Genomic DNA, 20,186 nt, shown 5'->3' with positions numbered 1-20,186 from the left:
TAAACAATGTCTGACAAAGGTAAAAAAAAAAAAAAAAAAAAAAAGTCGGAAAAATGTCTAAACATTTTTGAAAAAAAATGTCAGAAAATTGTCAGAAAGAAAATGTCCCAAAAAAAAGTTTAAAAAATGTCTGAAAAAAAAGTTTGCAAAAATGTCCGTAAAAAAAAAGCCTGAAACATATATATATATATATATATACAAACAAGGGAAGATGGATAAAATAGAAGACATCATAAATGTTCAACTCTAACTGGGACAGATCAGATCCCAGAGTTGGAGGTACGTCATCAGTGCGCGACGCAGCGTGCAGGACTGTGAAGGACGCCGACCAGAGAAGCTTGTGATGAAATAAGAAGAAGAATATAAAGGTCGGTTTAATGTTTATATCACACCAGGTTCTGTTACAACGTAGACACGAGATAAGTGGCCAGTTCGGCTCAGTTTATTAAAACAGAAAATAGAAAGGAGGTGTATTTATTGAGCTGAGAGAGCTAAGAGAGCTGAGAGAGCTCTAGCTCCTGTTTCTATGTGGGTAAGGTTACTGCACAGTGAGGGGGAGAACACACTGTTATATGGGATGCAATTAAAAGGTAGTAGGTGATGTTATTTTGTTGACCTGTAATGATTTGATACCTGTGGGCTTAGTTAAGTAAGAAGCTGAATTGAAAACTGAAGTGCAGTTGAGCTAATGTTGGTAGTGAGAAAGACTGGGTTGTTTTTGTGTTGTTTTTTACATTTATCCTTTGTTTGTTTTATTGACACAACAAACATGAATTACTTCTTTGTTGTTTTCTTCCATTTATATGCATGTTCTTTTTAAATATCTATATATTGTAATTTGCTTAATGAATTGTATATATGTGTATGTTCTTTTTTTCTTTATTATTGAATTGACGCTTTGGCAATATTGTTCACCTGACAGTCATGCCAATAAAGCAAATTGAATTGAAAAAATTGACTGAAACTACCAGCTGTCTGACTGTCTCTCCTCTGCTCTTCATCTGTCTGACTGTCTCTCCTCTGCTCTTCATCTGTCTGACTGTCTCTCCTCTGCTCTTCATCTGTCTGACTGTCTCTCCTCTGCTCTTCATCTGTCTGACTGTCTCTCCTCTGCTATTCATCTCACTGTCTCTCCTCTGCTCTTCATCTGTCTGACTGTCTCTCCTCTGCTATTCATCTCACTGTCTCTCCTCTGCTCTTCATCCGTCTGACTGTCTCTCCTCTGCTCTTCATCTGTCTGTCTGTCTCTCTTCTGCTCTTCATCTGTCTGACTGTCTCTCCTCTGCTCTTCATCTCACTGACTGTCTCTCCTCTGCTCTTCATCATTCAGGAGGACGTGGTCATGATGGCGTTCTCGTGTCTAACTCGAGCCCTGCGCTCCCTGACTCTCTCCCAGCATGCTCTGCTCTCCTCTCAGGTAAACATCCACCATCTGTCAGTCATACTGCTGGAGATCTGAGTCCTCATCACAACCACCAAACAATCTCTATATAAGTTCTGATATAAACTTCACAAAGTTATGTTTGTTCTGATAAGAAATGTTGTTATTGTTGTTATTCATATAATATATCATGTTAATGCTCTTGTAGTGCTCTTTATGTGAGAACTATCCATGGGCACATCAGATCAATATGACGTTAGTTATAAGGGCATTTGGAGTAGCATTCAGAATTTGCCCTATTGCAGTATTAGAGGTCAAAGGTCAAATGCTCTTGACCTCAGTGTCATGACAATGTGACTGATGGATAGATTATAGTCTAAGCTTTACAATGATATATGACTTCATGATATTCTGTATAGGTTACCCTCTTTTATTCTGGATCTACTGTATATGTAAAATAGCGAAAAAAGATGGAACAATTTAAATGATGGAGGGATGAAAAAAGAAGTGATGGCACATAGAAAGCTACCATTGCTGCAATGCTATCATGCCTTTTTCAACACTAGGGACATAGACCTTTAAAAAAATCACTATGAGACCTGGTCCCTCCAAAGTGGCAACCCCCTGGCTCATGGACTAATATATATATATATATATATATATATATATATAAATGTTTTGCAGGCAGTTGCACAGACCAAGCTGAGATCTCAGGTGTCCAGTACAGTCGAGCAGTGCAGAGGCTTCCTCACCACGGCCTCTCTGGAGCAGAACAGGACATTTTGGAAGCAGAGGGAGAAATACACCATCAAGCCTATAGGAATGAAGAAGACAGGAGGCAGAGATCACTCAGGTAAAGACTGTGGTCAATATGGAAGAATAAAATACATTATTGTGTATCTGCCCTTTGTTCTGTTTTCACAAATAGATTAAAAGTAAGTGTACAAATCTCAAAGTTTAAAACAGTTTTCAGTGTCAATCTAGTCGAGGCCCAACTAGCATAAGCACAGAAGGTTTTAAGTAGACCCGGACTTATGCAATCTGAACAATCAGTGAAACTGCCCTTTTTACTATTTGTTTTACAAATAGAATAAATATGATTAAAATCTGGCGCAGTGTGAAACAGTCTGTAGGCTGTCAGTGTAACGGTAGTTCAGGTTTCATTAAAGTAAGTGAGTAAAACAGCTTTTGAAGTAAACCTCTATCAGGTTATGTACAGTAGGAAAAACTGTGATATTGTCCTTTAGAATCAATTTCACAAGTCTTGAACTGAGTTCAAATAGAGATAAAACAAGCAATTTTAAGATTTTACCTTGAGCTATAAGAAATTTCAACATTTTATACACCAAATGACGACTCGGGTGGATGAAGCACCTGAAAAGCCTCACTTCGGTAAAGTACAAATATCTAACCAGAAAATGACTTAAGTAGAAGTTAAAGTCACCTTTTAGAATATTACTTGAGTAAAAGTCATAAAGTGTTTGATATTTAATGAACTTAAGTATCAAAAGTAATTCAGAATCTTGAGATTTCTGAAGTTTATTCCTCTTAACATGTTACACCACCTTAAAAATGGAGGCTACATTACACTTGAAGAAAAAGGGTCTCCACAACTTAAAGGATTTAAAGCAAAATCTGTTTTTTTCTTGGCTCGTAGTCGCAAGTAGCCTGATCTGACATGCAGCCCGCCTGGACTTGAGCGGAAATTGAAACTTAACTACGGCTTTGAGAGCACTTTGTTTGCACTTGCCCATCACGTGAATGATGTAACTTACAAACTAGGACCACTGAATCGCCAAATCTGCTTAGTTGTAATAGTAAGGAGTAATGAAGATGCTTAGGGGAAATGTATCGGAGTAAAAGTTTACACTTTATTTAGGAAATGTCGTTGAGTAAAAGTGAAAATTGACAAAAATATAAAAACTCAAGTAAAGTACAGATACTCCAAAAAAATACATACTGAAATAAGTATTATTACTTTGTTATAGCTGAATAATTAATAATGAATTGTTATGTTGCAGGTCTGGTTTGAAAAAATGAAATCGAGCACCTGTTTTATCTTTTTTGAGTAGGATAATCACCTAATAATAATTTCCCCTCAGGTTTCCACTTAAGTCGTCAATCAGAAGTCAAGTTGAGCCTCGGGTAGAGGGCAGACAGCATGTATTTGCTTTTATAACATCTGTGGTACTTGTTCTGACTAGAGCTGAGTGCAAAGAGTCGCTCATCTTTCTTTCTGGCGTACAGGAAAGATCCGGACACATGGCATCGGCGGTGGCCACAAACAGAAATACAGATGGGTAGACTTCCAGCGGCTACGCTACGAGCCAACCAAAGAGGCCCAGCCCTTTGAAGAGAAGGTCGTTGAAGTGCGATACGACCCATGCAGGTGAGATCAGCTTTCACCACGCTACACTTTGATTAACACGTATTTCTGAACACGCTGTTGATCGTCATAATCTGTGTTACACAGGTCTGCTGACATCGCCCTGTTGGCTGGAGGCAACCGCAAAAGATGGATTATTGCTACAGAGAACATGCAGACTGGAGACATTATTAAAACATCTGGAGTTATCGGACGCATGGCAGGTATAAGATCCAAACCTTCCCTCGAGATGATGGGAGTAAAGATAATCTGTATTTAACACAAAATCATACTTTTTGTTTTACTTTGCAGTCTCAGCCAATGAGGGCGATGCCTACCCACTGGGAGCTCTTCCTGTGGGGACGCTGGTGAACAACCTGGAGATACAACCAGGGAAGGGATCAGAGTACATTCGTGCCGCAGGTGATCTATTATCAGCGTGTTTCTACTTTGTATTTCCTGAATACATGTTTAGACTCTTGTTTATGATTGCTAAACGAAAAAAAAAGTCTGATTAAATAGTCTTTAAAATGTCATAAAGTAGTGAAATACGCCAATTTTAATTTCACAGTCCACTTACATTAAGATTTGTTCCGTTACTGTGCATCCTTGTGACAGTTTCATGATAGGGATTGATTGTTTCTTTTAATATTTTCTGGAAAGCCTTGGGCGTGCGTCTATAACAAGGTAACAGCTGCTGTAAAAACTTGACGGCTCATAATAATTCCTAAACTGAATGTTGTGGTTGATTTGGTTTTCAGGAACGACTGGCGTTTTGCTCCGTAAAGTCAACGGAACGGCAATCATTCAGCTTCCTTCGAAGCAGCAGGTTCAGGTGAGTATCTTTCTGGATTAAGATTCCTCCTGCTGTGTTAAAACCATGATCTGCTCTGAACTGAATGCTGTCCTCTCAACACACACACAGGTACTGGAGACCTGCATGGTGACGGTGGGACGCGTGTCCAACATCGACCACAATAAACGGATCATTGGCAAAGCCGGTCGCAACCGCTGGCTCGGCATCCGCCCTTCGAGCGGCTTGTGGCAGAGAAAGGGAGGCTGGGCCGGACGCAAGATTAAACCGCTGCCTAAGATGAAGATCTACGTCAACCTTCCCTCGATCTCCGCTACGTAACACGCTGGACTGTTTGTTGTCTCTTGCTTATGATGAAATAATGTTCGGATATAAAGTATGAATAAAGACGAGTTTGTACAGAAGATTAAAAATTTTATTAAACACAACTGCTTGCGAGAGCATGGAAAGAAACAAAACAATATAAAAATCCAAAACATATTTACATCTATAGTAAAACATGCAGAGTAATCCATATTTTTAGTGGTAAATTTAAAAATACTGTCATGTCATTTAAAATAGGGTTTGTGCAAAGACACTGGGTGGCATTTCAAGTAACAGGAACAATGAGATGGCATTTTGTAATTGTAGTTTGACCGTTAATGGAAAACTAAACACTGATGTTAAGAGTTAATTTAACAAAGTGAGCATGCCTGCTCATTGATCCAGTCCTGTAAAACACCCCCATGCTACCTCTAGATTTAGGGCAAAAAAAAAAGAGAGAGGTGAAATACATTGAAATACACTTGTCATTATGCCCGTTTAGTATTTAGAAGGCAAACTCACATGACAAATTCCCTCAAACAACTCTGCCCTGGCTAACACTTCACAGCCCCAGTTTACACATCTGTACGGGCCAGTTGGTCTCCCAACTAAAAGAAGATAGTGAACCCTTCAAAAAGCAGGAGACAAAGAAAACTTGACTGTGTAGTCACGGGCAGACACGTATGGTGGTAGCTGCAAAATAAGCTTTTCAACATCAAGTGGCAAAACAAAGTAACAGACGGCCATGACGGCGTTTCAGACCTAAAAAAAAGGGTCATTTTGAAAACAAAAATCTGCCATCTCTTGACTATAGGTAGTGGTTTACATTTCAAATATAACACCTCGAAAACAAAGTGTCCCAATTTGAGCTAAAATATGTATAAAACCACATGAAAGTGCATTAAAAAGTGAGGGAAATGTATGAGAAATGACATACCTAATAAGTGTTTTTGCATTGTACAACTTCATAGTTATGAGTTCTGGAAATATATTTGGCATTTATGTGGAGAAATAAAGGTAAGCTATTTGTGCTTTCAATTTAGTGGGAGTAGGAGGAGGGGGATTCACAATAATACATCTTGTATATATTTATATACATTACTAAAAAAGCCAGCCAATCAAAGCTTGTAAGTCTTCACTTTATAAAAAAAGCAACAGCTAACTCCTACAGATAGGCCCTTTGTCCAAAGGTTTCCTATTGCAAAAGTTTCACGTAACACTATTCAGGGAGTACCATCGAACATATAGCACACCTACACAGACACACACACAGGCAGTGACTTGGACATCTGGCAAGACTCCATACACTTTTTCATCATATTTTAAAAGTAATTCAATACTTGCATTGTGCTCGAGACAACTGTCAAAACATGTTTCAAGTCCTACCAATTTGTAGTTTTTCCCCCACAATAACAGGCCGACACAATACAGACGGAGCAACCTATCAGTATGTTTTAGGTTGGGTACTAGTTGCAGGTTCAGCCACGGTGAAGCGGTTATAAAGGACACAAAGGTAATTGCTTAAATAGGATGTGCACACGTTTTTTGTAAATGCTTGATTACATTTAGCCAAATGTGGAGCACTATTTGTCAAAATGAATATCTCAGTAAATCTAAATACTGATCTCCACAGGGACCACGAAATACATTACGATTTTAGTTCAACATACTATAAAGTTTTGGCCAAGCCAAGAGCTCCGGTGGTTACGCTGTAAAACGAACTTGACTTTGGCACATCACTGAACATCTGGAGACATCCAGTATTTGCCAAGTTCCTGCAGGTCTGTGAGGCGTCCCCTCTCAGGTGAGCTGAACACGGGGCGGCTGGGAAACTGAAGAAACAATTCAGGACCTTGAAACAACACGACAGTTCATACAGTCAAAACTAAAATTTGGCATTCAGCTGTTGATAGTTGAAATATGGTTTCACGTTACCCTGCTGCTAAGTAGATGTTACTGTACAGTCTGAATGTACACTGATACCGATACAGAAGCACTTAACAATAATGAACTGATTAGATGAACGGTTACAAATGCTCCATAGCTACATTCATTATAGCTACCTTCAAAAATACCTAGCTTTAGTTGTTTTGTTTTTTAATATTTGCTTTATGTGCTTAAAAGCAACGAGGCAAACAGAACTTTCTGTTCCTTTCTATAAAAATTGACCTTTTGTTTTTGAGAAAGTAAAGGGACGAGTAAGAAAACTGAGCACTGAGTTAGAAGAGAAGGTTTCCATCTAGATTCACAGCAATATTCCAACTTTCAACAACAAACACAAACACGGTCTCAAACAATCTCACACACGCCACTGCACATCACCATCACACTCCTCCATTGTCTATAGAGTAACAATAAATGTAGGATTTCACAGAAATAATAAAATGTTAACAAAAACAAAGTGCAAACACAGCTGCCATTATCGAAATGTGGCAAATTGTCAAAATACCTCAAAATACCTCCGAGGCGGTAGCACAAATCTTACAAAATAGTACTTGTTCTTTTTGTAGTGTGTAAAAAACAACAACAACACCCAACAACATCGACATCAAAAACATCCAATTGACAACATGAAATTTGTGGTTGTGAGTCAGTAAGATTTCCACAGGAAAACTATTACTGCCGGGGGCCCGTTGGCTTTTCCTCTCATTCTCTGAAGCCTCTCAGTGAGACGAAGTGCAGCGGAGAGTCTGGTGGAGGTGGAGGTGGAGGTGGAGTGGGTGGTGGTGGTGGCGGCCACGGTCACACAGGCTTAGTGTAACCAAAGATTCCCACCGGGAAGTGCTTGACATGTGTTGGCCACTGGGCAGCGAGCTGGAAAAACTTCACATCATTCCACTCCACTCCATCAATAGTGACTAAAAAAATGCAAAAAAGGAAAATGTTTAAATGCACTAATTGAATATCACATTTAACATTACACAATAGATTAGGGCTCGGGGATTAATCATTTTATTTTCAATTACGATTTTGGCTTCCAATGATTATGAAAAACAAGAAAATCTATATAAAACAATTATTGTGCTGCATTTTCTGTTTCGTAATGACGCTCTCGTTTTGTCTTGTGTTGTAAATCCAGTGAACCCAACCTTTCCCTTACAGCGGAGCGCTGCCGCCCGTTTTCTCTTTCGTTACTGACTGGAATATCTTTAACAATATGTTGAATATATGTTTAAGAGTTTTCAGTAGGTGTGAACTACGACATATTTGATCTAATTTATAGTGGTCTAATTTATTTTTATATTATTTATTTTATATATTGAATATTTATGTTTAGTAGTTTTGAGTATGTTGTGGAAGAGCACTAACGTTACAAAATAGTTGCTTATTTATTTAAATATACAATATATATATAGTATTATATATTAATTTTATCAATTTAAAAAAAAAAATGTTTTCAGTTGAATTATATTTAAAGTTCAAGAAAATGTTAAAAAGACAATTTTTAAAAAGTTTGATATATGCATAAATTACATTAGATCATGGTGCAGATTAATGTTAGAATATGCATTTGATTTATTATGCTTTTGTAGATATTTTAATTTTATATTAATATTATTTTGCATACAGAAATTATTTCATTTGTTGACCAAACTGTGACAATGTTCATGTAAAAAAACTAAATCAATAAAATACTAATTATAAAAAAAGTTTAATAACTTCATGATGATTCCAAAGTCAATGAGTTATTGTGTTAAATAATCTCAATATTGCCCAAAATAATTGTGATTATGATTTATGCCATAATCGAGCAGCCCGACAATAGATGCTTCAGAATTAGCACTGCCAGCTGTTACAGAGCAGATCGTTTGTTTACATGACGGTTACTGAGCAGTATTGAGGAGGTCCTGAAGTCAACACCAGATGGCAGTACAGCATCAGCTGTGGGTTTGTGTCTGAGTATCGGCCTTAGTTACCTCTCAGCATGGTGTGCTGGTGCTTGGCTGTGCAGATCAACCTGCTGATGCCATCAATCACTTGGCTCTTAGAGTCCAGCTCTTTCTCCTTGGGCTTCTTGCTGAGAAAAATCACTGGAGAGAGAAACAGGGAGGTATTCAAAAACACATTTTCTACACTTACATATTTTTTGTATGTAAAGGGGAACTCCACCAATTGTATGTATCAAAGTGTGCTTACTTGGGGAGCATTACTGCAACATAATAGGAGTGTAATGCTAAATCTGTGGTGAGCTCTTTCAACCCTTCTCCAGTATAAAACATGTATAACTTCTCCCGACTCATCGGTCTTATGCACGGACAATTTTAGAACCAGAAACATTTGTCACGCTTTTTTGCAAAATAAATTGCAAATGCAATCATGTTGTGCTTTCACAGGAACATGTAAATGTGTTGTGATTATTAGGTTTTCATTTACTCTGATTTCTATGTGGGTGTGTTTTTCTAAAGCGTACCTTTCTTGTTCTTCTCCTTGGTGACGACAGTCATGGCCATGCTGGGTGGGGGGGTGAGTTCCCCTCCACAGGGCAGGCGGCTGACTTGCAGTGAACGGAAGTTACTCTTCAGGGTGTTCTTCAGTCCCACGTCTCTCTTATCGCCCTCTTTCTTCTTCTCCGGGCCTTGCCACGTCCAGTAGTCCACCTGGAGACCCATCACCTCACTGCCCGAACACGGAGAGCTACAGAGGAAAAACACGACACTTGTACATCACTTTGCTACTGAAGCACAGCTCACGGTGAGACAGAGCATAAAAGGATGTAGTTTTGTTGCCGTGTGTTGTTGTCGTACCCAGCTCCAGAGAGGGCGGTGGACACAGAGGGAGACTGTGGGGGGGTACCCCCGATTTCCTTCCCATACGGACCGGCCGATGGGGGCGTTGGGGAGGACAGGATGCTTGTGTTGACCCCCATCGCGTCATCCGAGTCCACTGCAAATTGGGGTGGGGGAAATAGTCTCATACACAAAGCTTCAAAGTAAAACTAAACACAGCCAGAAACAAGTAAATAAATGAAACAATATTGGGGTTTCTGGGTCATTCTCTTCTTTCCTGATCTGACTCAAGCGAGAGACATTTTAGTTTTTTTAAGTTTCTGTCTCAGCACATGGAATCAATAGTAAAATGTTAAACACACTAACAAAATACTACCACACCTTTAAAAAAACAATACTCTCCCTTACCTGAAGTTGAGAGGCTTTGCTCCACAATCCCAACTTTCACAACCTGCAAGATTAAAAAAGGTTTCAGTGTGAAACTAAATTAAACACAAAATGGATCAACAATTCTGTCTGGCACGTTTGCATAACAAAAAAAAAAATCTTACCCCAATGAACGGCACAAATTTCTGACAGGAGTCCTCATCAGGGCTGTAAACAGAGAGAGTAAAGACGCTGTGAGTACGACCAGCTATGGGTTTTTACCACTTCAACACTCCAGAGGTGCGCATGAACACTCAATGGTCCTGTAGGGAAGATGGCTGTGGTATGACCTGCATCATGTCCCATCGCAGCAGACATGGCACATGACTGGCTTGGGGTGAGATGGGGTCATCTTGGGGTCATCTTGGGGTGTCATGTTACAATGAGATGAATGGAAGGAACGCTCCTTACAACCAAAAGAAGACGGGGTCTTTCTTATCAGCCAGGAGCTATTTTTATGCACGGGACTAAAAGTGATAGTTTGGGAGGAGCCGTAGTAACCGCGTGGCTTTTTTACACTGCTACTCTGAAGTGTTGAGTCACCGGTTCAACTATACATAGCTATACAAAGATGGGGAAAAAAACAGTACGGCAATGCAAAAATGCACCCAGTGCTTCAGCAGGGATGAGTTCAGATAGTCCTCTAACATGTGGCATCCAATAGTGCAACTCCTAAACTAGCCGGTGATTCTCTCCCAGTCTTTCATGAGCCTAAAAAATGGATTGCACCCACAGCAAACAACGGAGGACGAAGAACGCTATTGGCTCCCGGTTCAGCGCAGATACAAAACCGCTGTCCCCAGCAATCTTACCACCTCTATTATGTCATTATATTTCAGTGATGTTAAATATTGCAAAGCAACGTGCAGCATCACAAGCTGCACAACAGCAAAGAATACTTAACTGCCAATCCTTTGTAAAGATAGGTATAACTCTGTTTTATATATATTAGGGCTGTCATTATATTAAAATATTTAATCGCATGATTGTCCATAGTTAAGTTATTAATTGCAAATTAATCACACATTTTTTATCTGTTCAAAATGTACCTTAAAGGGAGATTTGTCAAGTATTTAATACTCAAATATGCTTGCTTTATGCAAATGTATGTATATATTTATCTTTGGAAATCAATTAACAACACAAAACAGTGACACATACCCACGTAACCCTCACAGGTACATATAGGTACATTTAGCATAAAAAATATGCTCAAATCATAACAAACTGCAGCCCAACAGGCAACAACGGTCAGTGAGCTGACTTGACTATGACTTGCCACAAACTGCATGTGATTATCATAAAGTGGGCGTGTCTGTAAAGGGGAGACTCTTGGGTACCCATAGAACCCGTTTTCATTCACATATCTTGAATGGATTCCTTAGGTTTTCCAGTTTCATATGACTCCACTCTGGCTTTAAAACCCGCTGAGCCCTCTGAAAGCTCGATCGCAGTAACGCGTTAAAGAAATAAGTGGCAATTAAAACGAATTTGTGTTATCGCGTTAACTTTGACAGCCCTGATATATATACATACAGTTAGTAGTATTCATGTAGTTTAGAATGAGAGGGAGATATCACATATTACCAATGATATTATTTCTTTTGACTGATATTGAATATCTGATTTGCCTCGCAGTGGTCAAAGCCGTCAATAATATTGAGCCAAAGTTCATAATTATGTAGCCACTCCTCAGGTCAAACCAATACAGCCCTGCGATTCAAGTCACCATAAAATCTGAAACAAAACGTTCTGCTGTTTTGCTTGTGGGTCGTTCTAAATGACTTCTAGTCATATAACACTGATATTGCTGGATGTATGAGCCAGAGGACGATTCCACTTTGTAGATATTTGGGGTTGTTTTAAAGGTTGTTAGGCAAATCTTCACAGCAACAACACACAGGACGGAGTAAGAATTAAAAGTCACAGCAAACCAAAGACACAAGTCAGGACAGAGTGCAAAGTGAAGTCACAGTGAGTATATCGAGTGTGAAAAGGGTAATGTTAAGACACAGCAAGGAGCTCAAGCCAAATGGAGGAGAGAAAATAGGGAGGTTCAAAACAAAAACAAGAGTTGAGTTAGATACCTGATGTAAAAATCAAAATACAAACTTCTTTTCCTTGAATGCAAATCAAAGGGGAAAGGGGGAAGAAGGAATGCAACAGTGTTAAAACTGTGTGTTGTGTTTAGTACCTGCGGACCAATAGGAAGCCACTCTTACAAAGGGGGGAAAGGTTTGGTCAAACCTCAGAGAAAACCAACAAATGCACACAGAAACTAGTGTGTGTGTTTTATTAATGTATGTGTGTGATTGCATGCATACGCATTTAACTCTCATCCTACCAACCTATTTAACATACAAGGACTGGAGTCCCTGAGGACCCAAGAATAAACTACGTAAGGATCAACCATCATAGCAAAATGTTAACTTATTTCTTCTCAAAACATAATTAATGTCAGAAAAAAACAGATTATTATTATTTTAGGAAAATAGACAGAGCACATGAGGACGGTCTTTATTTTCGACTATTTGGGGCTGCAGGTCGACTTTTGCTCTCTGGTGATAAAAACGATCCCCTCGTTGGATGAGGCTGCATTTGAGATGGAGTTAATTGATTTCCAAACAACCTCCCTGGTCAGCGATACGCTCAGAAGTGCGGAGTCTGGGAGTGCCTTTTGCTCAGAGGAGTACAGCACGATCAAGAGTATTTTATGTGCTGACAATGTTCCCTTCAACCCAGGGCTGGTGCGTCCATATAGGCAAACTAGGCAACTGCTTAGGGCAGCACTTTGGCAAGGGCGGCAAAATGTGGGCCAACTATTCGGTACTCTTTTTTGTTGAAATCTGCTCTGTCATTTTCATCGTGAACATGACGAACTGTGACTAGTGTTCCAGCTCGTAAAACATTGTCATTGTGTGGGACATATGCTTGAACACAAAAAAGCACCATCACCTGTCAAAATACCACGTTTAAACATCTTCCTCATGCAGTTTAACTGATGATCAGTTGTAGTTATATTTGTTCTGGGGCTTGTTTTTAATGAGAAATACACATACTGAACATTGATATCAGTACTCCAAGTTAGAAATCATGCTAAAAACGAGCACAAAGAAGCACAAAAACATGCATACACATACACAAACATATTCACTACATGATGCTCAAATACTCAAAGTTACTTTACCTCTTCTGTTTGTAGGTGAGCATTGCTTCTGAGATGGGGAACTGGTGGGACACGTTGGCACCGACCAGATACTGAACGACTCGTCCTGCTACATCTATGTTGTCTGGAGGGAGCAGGGAGACAGATTGTTAACAACATGCCTCTCCTGTTTCATGTCTGACTAACATGCAAGACAACTGATGCAAATGCTAATTTTCACATACAGCAGATCGCTAGAAGACTGTGCATTAATCATTTTTCATTCCACTGAATTAAGGAGGTGGGGGGGGCGAGTGTAAGATGTCATTAAAAAACATGGGTGAAGCCAGCCATACGACCAATAAGATGAATTGCGTGTCAAACAGAAGGCCTGTGGGCCACATGCAGCCCAAACTACATTTTTGCCAACTTAAAAATGTGGAAACACCAGCTGATTTTTAATGTCAACATATTTTGACCTCTGCAGTTTAAACTAAGTCTCCTTGTGAAAGAAAGCACTCACAGCCTTTCCTATCCAAACACTGCCTTTTGTGCTGCGATGGCAGCTTACGTCAAGGATAGAAGAATAAAGGAAAAAGATTATCCTTTCTTTAGATGTTTTATTTTTTTCTTGGAAGCCCCTTTTGAGATGATTCAACATGTTGTGTGGGACTGCAACTCTTGCACCCATGGGGTGTAAATTAAGTGAATTAATAGGTGGGGATGGGTGAGGATTATCGGGCTTGTCTGGGCAGAACAAGTGAGAATTGAGAAAAAGGGATGGGAAACTTAAACATAGATGTGTGTGCCTGTCAGCAAACAATTACAAGACTTACAAAGAGCAATTTTGGCAGTCTTTGGGGTAAATATCTGAGTCAGACTTCTGACAGCCTGCTGGTCTTCTTAAGCAGCAGCAGACCGTTTACAGAGAGGAGGAGGAGTAGTGCCATTATCTAGAGCCATTCGCTACACTGCAGCAGGCTGTAGCTGTCTTTTGCAATTGGAGGAAAATCTCTTCTTCCCATCCATCAGCCCCTGACCCATGCTCTGACCCCATTTCTTTCCCTTTCAAGTTTGCTGAACATTAGACACGCAGACTTGCTTTGTAGCCAGACACCAGAGCGATGCATCCTAACCTGAGGCGGGCCGTTCCGTCCTGCAGAACAGCTCCCTCCACGCAGTGTCCATAAAGATGCTGTTGAACCTGCTGTCAAAGGAGGCCACATACTTTGCCAGGGGATGAGAACCTATGCAGGAGAGCAGAGGAAAATGTATAAAACAATGATAACAAAATATGTAGCATGTTAGGCTGGTATTAAGTATTAATCCTAGATGACAGACTTACCTATGGGGATCACCAGGAAGCGTATGTAACTGAGCCAGTCAGGCGTCTTGTTGGCCAGCTGCTCCACAAAGAACCTCAGGATGGTGCTGAGGTAACTCTGGTCGCCTGCCACGGCCACCTTCATCGTCGGAGGTGTCTGTGCATTGCAGTTACAGCTGCAAGGGTTAAGATGAGGAGAGGAGGCATGAGTAATTAAGTGAAAGAGAGAAATCTTGAAAGATGTGGGTCAGAGAGAGTGTATGAGAGAATTCACGGCTGTCAGAAGATTTATATCTCCTGGTTTAAAACCGGTCTTACTTTTAATTGAGAGCCAGATTATGTCATGTTACAATTTGTAATACCAGATACTTGCAAGTATCTGCAAGTCTTTCTGAAGTTAAACCGAATATTGCAACAGCTTTTAGATCATAATTCTACAATGACAGACAGAAGACCAATTTCATTTTTAAAATGAGTCTTTAAAAAAAGAAATTCAAGTCCACTCAACTCAGTTTAGCTGGGTTGATTAAATGCTCAAAAAGGCATTAAACCCAACATTTCTTTTTCACAATTTTACGTCTTACATGTAAATACGTGCTGTAAGATATTTAAGTAGTTTTAAGGAGTGTCTTTGGATTTGAGACATTAGATGACAATGTTCAATAGCAGAACGGGGCCGTGGGTTTTAAAATGTCCATTTACACAGTGACAACATTTAAGGAAAACCCCTGCAGCCAGCTAAAGCAGCGACACCCCATGACACGGCCCCAGCTGGAGTAAACAGGTTTACTGAGGAGCAGGTGTGTAAAGGGTGGAAAAAGTTGCAGTTCAGCTGGATTAAAGAGAAAACAGGTTTAACAGAAGCAGCGTAGCAGACTGAGACAGCCTCAGTCTCCCACTGACATGACATCCTGAGGAGACGGCAGCCGAGCAGATGGATCCAAGAGAGAGAGAGAAGAAGGCTGAACTTCAGCTTTTCATGAGAAAACAGGCACATTCGGATAGAATGGGTTCATGGACAGAGGGAGCTTCAGCAGCGTGAGCGATAGCGTCCTGCAATTATCTGGCAGCGAGCCACCATAAATATACATAGTTTAGCGAGATAACATGCAGCAAGATCACACTTTTCGGTGTCATTCAACCAATGCATGTGCATGTATGTATGCGACTCACAATCTCTGGATGCGAGTAACGATGGTGTTGAAGGCAGCCTGAACATCGGCAGCAGAGCAGGTGGACACAATGGGCTGGCCTTGTTCATGGAGCAACTCCGATACATACTGCACAGAAACACACATGAGAGGGACACGATGAGTTAATGAGTATGCAAGAGGCAGGGTTGATCGGGTTGGAAAGTAAGCAGGAAAAACATGCCACTGTGGTACAACAGTATATTTTGTATTTTTGCAATACTGTCAGGAAATGCTTGTCGCAAGTAAGCTCTATCCTGTCTGACCCAAGAATGTCTACTGTATATATGAAGGGATGAAAAACACACACCTGTCCTTGCCACTCCATGGTGTTGATGAGGATGATGCTCTCTGGCAGGCGTTCGTCAGAGATGAGGATCTGGTTCAGCTGGTCATACACAGACTTCCTGGGAACCTTTGAGACAAATGACAAGCAGAGAGTCTGAGCACATTTCCATAGGACTAAAAGCATATGTAAAGAATAGGGCTGTCAAAGTCAACGCCATAACAAGGCGTTAACGCTATTTTGTTTTAACGCCACTAATTTCTTTAACACATTTTCGCAACTTGCAATTTTTAGGTTGTAGCAGGCTCAGTTTGAAAAGTAGAGTGAATGAATATGAAACTAGAAAAACCTAAGAACTCCATTGGTACCAACCATGTCATACTAGATTGTGGCGAAGGAGGCTAAATAACGCTACAAACGTGCGCTAAATTTTGGCGAGGAAAAACTGGCATGGCCAAATTCAAAAGGGGTCCCTTGACCTCAAGATATGTATATGAAAACAATCATAATATTAATCGAAATTAAATATTTTAATCGATTGATAGCCCTTTTAAAGAACACTGCAGCTTGATATTAGATCTTGCGAGGTGTTTACCTGTGCTATGAGTCGTGAGTCTGGTGAGCACTCGCTCTCCATGCTGCTGGTCCTGTCGCTCTGGGCCTTGGAGTTCTGTCTGTCTTTCATGGAGGTGCTGCGAGGATGCCTCTGCAGCCTGTTCTCCACTTTACTGAGGAGGAGACGAAACACAAGGAGCTCAATGTACAAGACAGACGGAGCAGGGATCCGAATCAACTGGGCTCAGATGTTAACGGTTTCATATAAATTGCTGAGGAAACACCCACTCCAAAATCTTAAGTATCTTGTGCACATACTTGACATTGTCTTGTGTGCATGTTTGAAGATGTAGTGATCAGCAGTGTACCTGGGAGACATGTGGTTTTGGGACTCCGTCTTGCAGAGCTTGCCAACAGTGCTGGTTATCCGTTCAGTGTTGACATCCCAGCTGCTCACCTCCCCCGGCCCTGGCCCGCTGTCGTCAGTCTCTGGCTCCTGAACCAGAAAGGGAGGGAGCAAAGAGGACAATGCTGATGTTTATCGTACAACACTGTCACGTCCCATCTACTGCTACATCAGTGTCTCTCGCAGGTTCTGGTACATTCTGTATTCTTTCTGTGCATTAGTGTGTGGTGCATCCGCAGCCAGCACTTTAAGAGCAAGAGCTGAAGTGGGAAGGGAGGTAGAGAGGTGCTGGCCTGGTGACTAATTGAGCTGAGCTGTTGAGGTTGGAGATAATGATGCGAGCCCACCATGACGGACGAAAAAAGTAGTGGTCTCTTAGCAGGAGGCTGCGGGTTCCTGCAGTTTTTTTAGATATTCAGATTGAGCTGGGTTAGTGGAACGGTGCAACGTGCCGGCAGCCGCGGCGCTCAGAGGGGGAGCTGAACAACGTTAGACTGACCCGACAGCACAACAACAAACACAAACACAAACACCCCTCTTTCGATCCTCATCAGTAAGGATTTATCCGAAATGGGGCTGCCTTGTCTGCTCTACTGATCCATAATGGATGACTGTGCTGTTTGGTTTGCCAGCCCTTGCATACTCCCTCCCGCTTTGCTTTTTCCTGGAAAACAACAAAGACCCATAGGGGGTAAGGACACTCAAGTGGAGAGGGTAGGGAAGAATCGGAGAAAGACATGCTCAAGGGAGATTTAGTTAAAAACAAACAAACACAAAAAAAGTAAAACTACTGCTGTTCCAAACACATACCCCGACGGTTGTATCTGTGATGCTGTCGTCTTGATAACGGGCCCCTTGCACTTTACATCTGTCCACGGTCAGAAAGTCTCCACTCTGCAGGGTAAACACACACACACACACATACACATTAGACCATTTTAACCATTGAGGGCACTTCTCTGGTGAATATAAATGACAAAATGTCACAGCTCCTTACGGGGGTGCTATGCTCCATCTGCTCAGGTCAAGATTGACCACTCTTAAGAAGCGTAGCTGGCCAATTTCACAGTGGCAGCTCCACACAGTCGAGCTTGGTGGCGATGGCAGAGCTGGCGAGAATAAATATCTCTAAAAGCATCTATATGTTTCAGTACGGCTGCCTACTAACACACGAACCCCCAAAAGAATCACTGACACACTTGTGTGCTCAAGTTTGTTGTGACTGAAAGTGTTTAAGTGCATCTTGCAACATCGAGCTTCATTAATTTCAATATTAGATCAAAGACTTTCCATTTTGCCTGCAAGACGCGTTTTATGAAGTTCGACTGGAGACATTTATTGAGCAAAATGGAGGGCTATAGCAGTCTGAAATGCTCCGGGCTGTTTTTATTACAGGCTAAAATGGATTCCCAGATATTTATAAACAGCACTCCCTCTCTAACCATCAGACTCAACATGTCTCTCTCTCTCTCTCTCTCGTTCTCTCGTTCTCTGTCCTTGTTGTTTCCAATGGGCCATAAATCTAAGAGTTCAGGGATTGCTCCATGCAATCTTCTCTCTCGAGCATATTTGTGTCTGTGTGTGTCTGTGTGTGTGTGTGTGTGTGTGTGTGTGTGTGTGTGTGTGTGTGTGTGTGTGTGTGTGTGTGTTGATGGTGGTGGAGAGGTCATTTTGTGTCGGTCCCTATAAATACTGGAGGGCTGTAGGGGTGAAGAGGGTAAGGACTGCAGGCCCTCCCATCCTCCTCTGCAGGGGTGGGAGCTGCATTGCGCTCATGCTCAGAATATCTTGCCCGTAGTATCATGGTAAGTTCCTGGGAATCCCTGAACCACAATAAGCACAGAGGACTGCCAGACATTTAAACACTGCCCAGGGGCAAGTCCTTTACGTAACACTGTTTACAAAAAGAGCCTCACCAGCGGCCGAGAGGAAGACCTTTAAGGGTAAACAGCGGGGCTGAAAGGCATCTGACGGGTTATTTTAATAGAGTGTCTGGTGATCAACTTACAGGACACGACAGCTCTCTCTGCTGGCTTTTTTGGCTGTGTATGCTTCCAATTTCTGTCTGAGAGCTGGAGTGAGACATCCCTTCAAAAAACGGCCTGAAAACAGAAACAAATATTTGAATTAGAGAAAATTAACAACTTTTCTTCACCTATTTGTTTGGGGCAGTTCCATTTGAAGGCCCAGGTGCAACTGTAGATATGTTGTAAGTACTTAAGGGCTGTCAAACATTTTAAATATTCAATCGCATGATTGTCCATAGTTAATTGCACATTTTTTATCTGTTCAAAATGTACCTTAAAGGGAGATTTTTCAAGTATTTAATACTCTTATCAACATGGGAGTGAGCAAATATGCTGCTTTATGCAAATGTATGTATATATTTATTATTGGAAATCAACTAACAACACATAATGACAAATATTGTCCAGAAACCGTCACAGGTACTGCATTTAGCATAAAAATTATGCTCATATCATAACATGGCAAACTCAATTTATCGCAAGTGTCAGCGTTAATTAACCTCCAATTTGCGCTAACGCGTTTTTGTCGGATTAGCTTTGACAGCCCTATTATTTTATTTTTTAATTTTGGAAATCCCACTAAAACTATAAACAAGGTGTAAAAAATTCTAAATCTAGAAATATGAGCTCATTTATGAAAAGATGGCCTTTGAGGGACGGGGGTGAGTCCAGACATACTTGAGTTTGGGCTTGGGCGTGCTCAGGACGCTCTCGTTGTCCTCCATCTCTGGCCCACTGTCACTCTGGTTGTACACCTCCAGACTGTCGTAGAGTAAGTCCAGATCCTCCTCCACTTCCTGGGTCTGGTCAACTGGGTCAGAGTCCAGGACCTGCCGCACAGCATAGACACATCATCAACACATCAGTACACTGTAATCAGGGATTTGTAAACATGGCCATTGAGTAAATAAGTGTAGGGAGTGACTGGTGCTGTGCATTAACTAATCACTTTCACAGCTTGGCTAATGGAGCCTAAAGAATGAAGGTGAACACTGAAGGCTGTAAAATGAGAAAATCTATGCTATAAATACACCCCTGCCTTGGTCCTAAGCAGGCCAATTAAAAGGTAAGTGAGTGCTAGAGGAGAGCTAAGGTGCTGAGCCTTGATCTGCCAGCTGCACAGTGGGGATGTATATCATAGGAACTGCACACAGACAGGCTTGTGGACTAATCAGGTGATTAATGCCACTCCATAAGTGCAGAAGCTGGCAGGGAGCAGATAAACACAGTCTGTCCC

At 41.0% G+C, this 20,186-nt stretch overlaps 2 protein-coding genes across 4 annotated transcripts in view; one reads left to right on the top strand and one right to left on the bottom strand.

The window, feature by feature from the left end:
- The first annotated feature begins 256 nt into the window (after positions 1–256).
- On the top strand, positions 257–4,988 carry mrpl2 (mitochondrial ribosomal protein L2). Of its 2 annotated transcripts, none has more exons than XM_074646643.1 (8): positions 257–368; positions 1,331–1,417; positions 2,066–2,234; positions 3,629–3,770; positions 3,855–3,970; positions 4,059–4,169; positions 4,508–4,581; positions 4,672–4,988. In XM_074646643.1, the coding sequence occupies exons 2-8, from the start codon at positions 1,343–1,345 to the stop codon at positions 4,879–4,881; spliced, it is 897 nt and encodes a 298-aa protein (XP_074502744.1). In that variant the 5' UTR covers positions 257–368; positions 1,331–1,342; the 3' UTR covers positions 4,882–4,988. The 2 variants fall into 2 exon arrangements, with proteins under 2 accessions (XP_074502744.1, XP_074502743.1); XM_074646642.1 differs by having other exon boundaries at positions 301–532.
- LOC141774207 (phosphofurin acidic cluster sorting protein 2) overlaps positions 4,954–20,186 on the bottom strand; it is a 56,986-nt gene continuing 41,753 nt past the window's right edge. Inside the window, exons 9-25 of one of the 2 annotated variants that reach the window (XM_074646641.1) lie at positions 19,628–19,779; positions 18,931–19,024; positions 17,733–17,816; positions 16,885–17,012; positions 16,557–16,689; positions 15,986–16,090; positions 15,659–15,765; positions 14,507–14,661; positions 14,298–14,408; positions 13,204–13,306; positions 12,104–12,136; positions 10,142–10,184; positions 9,999–10,041; positions 9,609–9,747; positions 9,275–9,498; positions 8,781–8,894; positions 4,954–7,721 (exon numbers count right to left, since the gene is read on the bottom strand). In XM_074646641.1, the coding sequence (XP_074502742.1) occupies positions 7,606–7,721; positions 8,781–8,894; positions 9,275–9,498; positions 9,609–9,747; positions 9,999–10,041; positions 10,142–10,184; positions 12,104–12,136; positions 13,204–13,306; positions 14,298–14,408; positions 14,507–14,661; positions 15,659–15,765; positions 15,986–16,090; positions 16,557–16,689; positions 16,885–17,012; positions 17,733–17,816; positions 18,931–19,024; positions 19,628–19,779 (1,884 nt within the window). In that variant the 3' untranslated portion in view covers positions 4,954–7,605. The remainder of the gene's footprint in view (positions 7,722–8,780; positions 8,895–9,274; positions 9,499–9,608; positions 9,748–9,998; positions 10,042–10,141; positions 10,185–12,103; positions 12,137–13,203; positions 13,307–14,297; positions 14,409–14,506; positions 14,662–15,658; positions 15,766–15,985; positions 16,091–16,556; positions 16,690–16,884; positions 17,013–17,732; positions 17,817–18,930; positions 19,025–19,627; positions 19,780–20,186) is intronic. The other variant, XM_074646640.1, reaches the window with a different exon arrangement.

This window comes from Sebastes fasciatus, chromosome 9 (assembly GCF_043250625.1).
Source record: "Sebastes fasciatus isolate fSebFas1 chromosome 9, fSebFas1.pri, whole genome shotgun sequence".
NCBI lineage: Eukaryota > Metazoa > Chordata > Actinopteri > Perciformes > Sebastidae > Sebastes > Sebastes fasciatus.
Note: the sequence above shows the minus strand (reverse complement) of the source record. Positions and strands in the feature narration are given on the sequence as shown.